This window comes from Anopheles aquasalis, chromosome 3 (assembly GCF_943734665.1).
Source record: "Anopheles aquasalis chromosome 3, idAnoAquaMG_Q_19, whole genome shotgun sequence".
Taxonomy (NCBI): domain Eukaryota; kingdom Metazoa; phylum Arthropoda; class Insecta; order Diptera; family Culicidae; genus Anopheles; species Anopheles aquasalis.
Window position 1 is genome coordinate 28371596 of NC_064878.1, and position 5000 is coordinate 28376595.

A 5000-nucleotide genomic window follows, 5' to 3' on the forward strand; every position below is an offset into this window, starting at 1 on the left:
CAGCCGTGTCCAGTTGCGATCGGCCTGATACTCGTCGATCGCCAGCTGCATGATGTAGTTCGATGCCACCGTAAAGTCGGTGAAGTTCTCCCTCACATGCTCCATGTCTGGGTCGTCACAGTCCCACGCAAACGCAATTGGAAGGCCCAAAAGGATCACTGCGTCTGTCTGTGATTGTGTCACACTGGCGCACCACCAAAGCACATCGAGAAGAAAGGGAGAGGAGCAAGGCTTGCTTTTAACGCACAGTTCCTCGGTTTTTGGCGAACTCAAGGGCGGAAGCAACGATCGATGTGCGCCGGCGCCAGTAGGTGATGAGGCATTACTTTGTCAACCGCGACAAATCTGGGTCAAAAACACGGACACTACGAGGACTTGATCACAGCACTGCTTAACCCGCTAGCCCTAATGAACGCACGCACGGAGAGGGCTTGTTTGTTCTAGGTCGCCACTGGTTATGGTGTGTAATGATGCTGCTGCCGCTACTGAGCCGGTAAGGCTTTGTGCTGGCTTCCACGCTAATCGTCGAACGTCGGAACGAACTTCCGACAAACCGACCGGAGTCACTAACCGCACTGAACTGAGATTGCGTTTGGCAAGGAAGTCACTGAAAGGCGGCCTAGCCCCTAGGTGTCAACAGCACAGAATGGGGGTTTCGGATTTTCCTCATAGAACTCGCGCTGTCTTGCTGGAAAAGCCCCCTCCCCCTGCTTACGCAGCTCGCGAGCGCAAGGGAAGGGACACAAACTTCCCCTCTCCAAGACGCGTCGAGGTGATCAGCGAAGTTCTTAAGTTCGCGAATCACTTCGGAGAATATTTCGGTGAAGCGGAGGAGCAGCGCGCACCAGCTCCGCTCGCTCGTTCGCTCGATTCGGTCGGATGTCGACCGGATTTGGAGCGGGGACCACCTTTTGCCTGCTGTGCACCCCCTTCTCTCTACCCCTTTGTTGGTGGTGCTGCACCGCAGCAGTTTTAGTAAACGTATCGTCGTGTCCCTCGTTGTCCTTCTGACGGCCCACAGAAACATTCACGCGGTGTGTGTTTCTGTGTGTTCGTCCACCCCCACTCCGTCGCTCTGGGCGTGTGTTATCCTCCGAAGAAAGACGCTCGTGTGTCGCTCGTTTGCGGCCCGTGGCTCGTGAATCGAACGCGCACTGCAAACTGGAAGGAAACAGATGTAGCGATCGCGTCGCGGTTAATGGAGAGCGGCCCCACTACCGCTCCCCGCCCCGGGGTTTTTGGTGGGAGTTCCGCAGAATGTGGATCTTGCTAGAAGCCACCGTGGAGGTGCCAAAGACCTAGGTAGTACTGGCGGCCGTGCTACTGTGCGGTGTGTGCGCGCGCACCAAGATTCAACCGAAGATAATTGTCCTTGAAAGTGGCGCGGGACGGTGCGGTAGCTTACCACCACCACCACCACCACCACCACCAGCACCAGCAGCAGCACCATCAAAAGCGCAGTGTCACCAGCTTGGTGGGCTGGTGCTTTGGCCAGAGAGAACAGGTACTTGGTTTAGAACGAGCCCACAGCAGTCGCCCGCTAATGGAAGTGCATCGTGTAGAACGATCTCGTGTATCGCGATGATCGGTGGTTAGGAATGGAAATGAATGACTTCCTCCCCATTCCACCCCGGTGCCCCTTCCCCCCAAGGATGCAGAGGAACGAACCTCTTCGTCCACGATTCGTGTCTATATCATAGTCGTGCGGTATTGACGCCACGGGTGGAGATGGGGTCGGATGTCGCAATGATACCAACATGCATTCAAGATTGATGCCATCGGCCACCGCGCGGCCATACACAGGAGGCCAATTCGTTTGACAAAGGAGGTTCGTCACCTGTTCAAGTCTTTCGTTTGTTGTGGCTTTGCAAAGTGTTGATTCTGAATGAGTGGTACAACGATCTCTGCTTCTTTCGTGCTGAATCATATTAGTTACAGTCCTTGCAGAGCGGAAATTCCGTTTGAACACGTGGCTCAGATAATTGTTTGCTTAACGAGTTCAACAATATCGTGGGATATTTTTTTGTAGATTACATTGATTGCAGTTTGTTTTGAGTGAGATGAGATTATGAATGAGATTAATTTTGTTTAAAAAATATAATTCCTTTTAAATGGTGAAACATTTTTGGAGAATGAATTTCCTAAATTAAGGGGGGACTTCGGTATTTTCGGCAACGATTGACGATTTTTTTACCGTTGGCCGATCGTTTTTCACGATTTTTTGTGACGTAACCATTCATTTTTTTTTTCAAGTAAATGGCATATTAATCTACAACTTTTGAAGAATATTTGGTATAGTTTTGAGCAACATTCGTTGAAAAATTAATCCGTGGCATCAAATGTTGGTAGGCGTGTCGTCGCAAAGGTACTTTTTCCGGTACCCATCGTAGCGGGTCATCTGTAATAAATATTCGATATTCGTTAGAAAGATTATAAGTTTATCTAGGTAGCCCTGGAGGGTTGTTTTGTTCATATTCAAATTTTTGGTTTTTGGCAGATTTTTGAAGTTGAAAAAGTAATGCTTTTTGCGATTCTGCCATAAAAAAACGAGCTTTACATAATTGAAAAAAAAAGTATCAACAATTTTTATGAAATCTCGACGGGGCTACCTGGCAAAGAGTGTAAAGATTATGTGTAAAACATTTCACAACGATCGGCCCAGTAGTTTTTACGGTACGATGGGCACCGACTTTGAAAACGTTGGTTTTAGGAAACGCATTTCAAAGTAGTGTGCTGCATGGAGCCTTGTATGAAGCGCGGATTTTCAAAAATCTGTATCTTTGTCAGTTTTTCCTCGATTGATCCAAATGTTTGGAAAAATGTTAAAAATATGTGTCGCAAAAAAATTAAATACAAAATTCCCCCTTAAATGGAAATTGATTTAATTGCTTGGATTGCGAAAACGAATTGCTACCAACGGTGGTGGCCACCTTTTGCCTCTAATGACAAATCCCACCCAAGGAACGCTAGGTAACCAGTATCGATCCCCGCGATCGGCCATTCTGCTACACCCCTCGGCTCAATCCGCACCATCTGCTTCTCAATCTGCAGCTGAGAAAACCAAAGCGGAGAACGTTTAAAGAACGAACCACGGTAAAGCATTCTTTTTAGCATCGATTTCCTCACCCTGCTGGAATGCAGACGGCCTAGGCTTATGCGGGGAGAAGGGCCTGTGGCATGGTAGGGATGGGTTCTTACTTATCTGCTGACCACCGGCCTACCGCCACTCACCCAAAAAAGGGAACCAAACCTCCTCTAGATGCTTCTTAAAGTTCATCGACACAGTGCTTGCTTGCCAGGTGCTGGCTCTCTGCTGGGACACTGGGGTGGCCCCAAAAGTGGCCACTTTTCGCAACGCCACCACGCCGCCCGTCTAGCTACCAGTAGAGGAAGGAAAAGACCATTTACGATGGCAAATGAGCCAATCATCCGCGTAGCAGCAGTAGAGAGCGCGCTATCATTGCGCTGGTGGCTGGCTTTCAAATTAGTCTAAGGGCTCCGGTCAGCCTCCTTTTAACGGACTCACACGGTGCCCTTTTTGTCCGGATTCTGTTCGGGCGACGAAAGTGCGGCCCGGTTTAACCACCACTAACCACACTGTCCACGTTCTGGTCTGGTCGCGCCTGACCGTCATCGTCGTCATCATCGTCTTCGTGGACACTTTTGTCGGTCAATGTGCGCGTGCGGAAAACTTGTTTACTTTTCGCGAACTCTCAAGTTCTCTGTCTACGACCCCGCGGTGTCGCAGAATCAACCGTGAAAAGATCACTTGCCACCATCACTACCACCACCACCATGAAGGCAGCGAGCCTCTCGGACCCCACATATGGCCACTAGCAGCTAATGCAGCATTCCACGTTTTACGGCGTAAATGCAGCAGCAGCAGCAGCAGCAGCAGCAGCAGAGACATATGGCTTAGAAAACCAGAACTGCACCGATCCGTCGTCGTGTAAGAGGGGAAATTGTGCAACTGCAACTGCAACGCGCGACTTTTAAGCGTCGATTCTCCGTTTGTGGCTAAACCACGCGGCTCCTTGGCGTCCTCGAAGGTGGAGGAAGTGGAGGCGGCGTGGCACGGTGGTGGAACGTTCACTTTGGAGCTCTTTTCGCGCTCTTACTCTCGTGACCTGCGTGCAGCAGCAGCAGCAGCAGCAGTGCCAGTCACCGTACCAGAAGAAGGGACCGGCGGCGGCAACGACGGCGGCGAGTGTGTGAGTTGGAATCCTGGGCCACCCAAGGTCGACCTGATGTTACACTCCGCTTCTCCATCTCGCGGGCAGTGGGTGGAGAGGGGGTCGCAGAAGAAGCTGACTGGCTTGCTTGCTGCGAGCCCAGAGTTCTGCGCAATGGTGGCTATCGGTGTGATGTGATTCTGGCAATGTGGCGTGCAATCGCTGGCTTCTTAACCGCCGGCTGCTCCTGATTGCGGGCAACCCTTTGGAGGGTGGTGGGTGTTTTCGCGATCGGTGGTGATCGCCCTTTCGAAAGAGGGACACACCTCCCTTCTCAGGCGTCTCGTGCTGCGCTAGGGGTGTGTTATCGCACTGGTGGCCAGTTTCCGATGATTAGGTTATGTTGGTAAGGGCTTCTCGCAGGTTATGCTGATCACCCGATCGCTACGCTGATACACGCTACGGGGTCAATTACCGTTAAGTGAATGCAATTCATAATCTTTCCATCCATCGCTGCTGTTCACGGCAAGTGCGAAACACCTCGGCATCGGTATCGGATCTCGGATGGCTGAATGATGGCAGGTTCGGCGTCCGGCGGATAGTTAGTCACCGTCTACCGTCGATTGTGATCGTGCGTCATCAGCAGCCTCAGCGCGCACAATCCACGACGATAGTCTCGTGTTCCAGGGCGTACGAAACGGAGCACCCCGGGATCCCCCGGTAGATTGCCGGTTTGATCTAGTTCGATCACCCACCACGGACCGCACCGCAACCACATCGCATCGATCGCAGAACGAATCTTGAGTTTACCGAAATTGATTGCGCACC

The 5000-nt window shown here is 51.3% G+C and overlaps 2 protein-coding genes across 4 annotated transcripts in view; one reads left to right on the plus strand and one right to left on the minus strand.

Annotated features, from left to right (window-relative positions):
- LOC126578500 (elongation of very long chain fatty acids protein AAEL008004-like) overlaps positions 1 to 90 on the minus strand; it is a 2679-nt gene extending 2589 nt beyond the window's left edge. Inside the window, exon 1 of the mRNA XM_050241122.1 lies at positions 1 to 90. This exon is cut by the window's left edge and continues 40 nt beyond it. Coding sequence (XP_050097079.1) covers positions 1 to 51 — 51 coding nt within the window. The 5' untranslated portion in view covers positions 52 to 90.
- Positions 1 to 5000, plus strand: part of LOC126578498 (lissencephaly-1 homolog) — a 38147-nt gene that overhangs the window by 29227 nt on the left and 3920 nt on the right. The window lies entirely within an intron of this gene.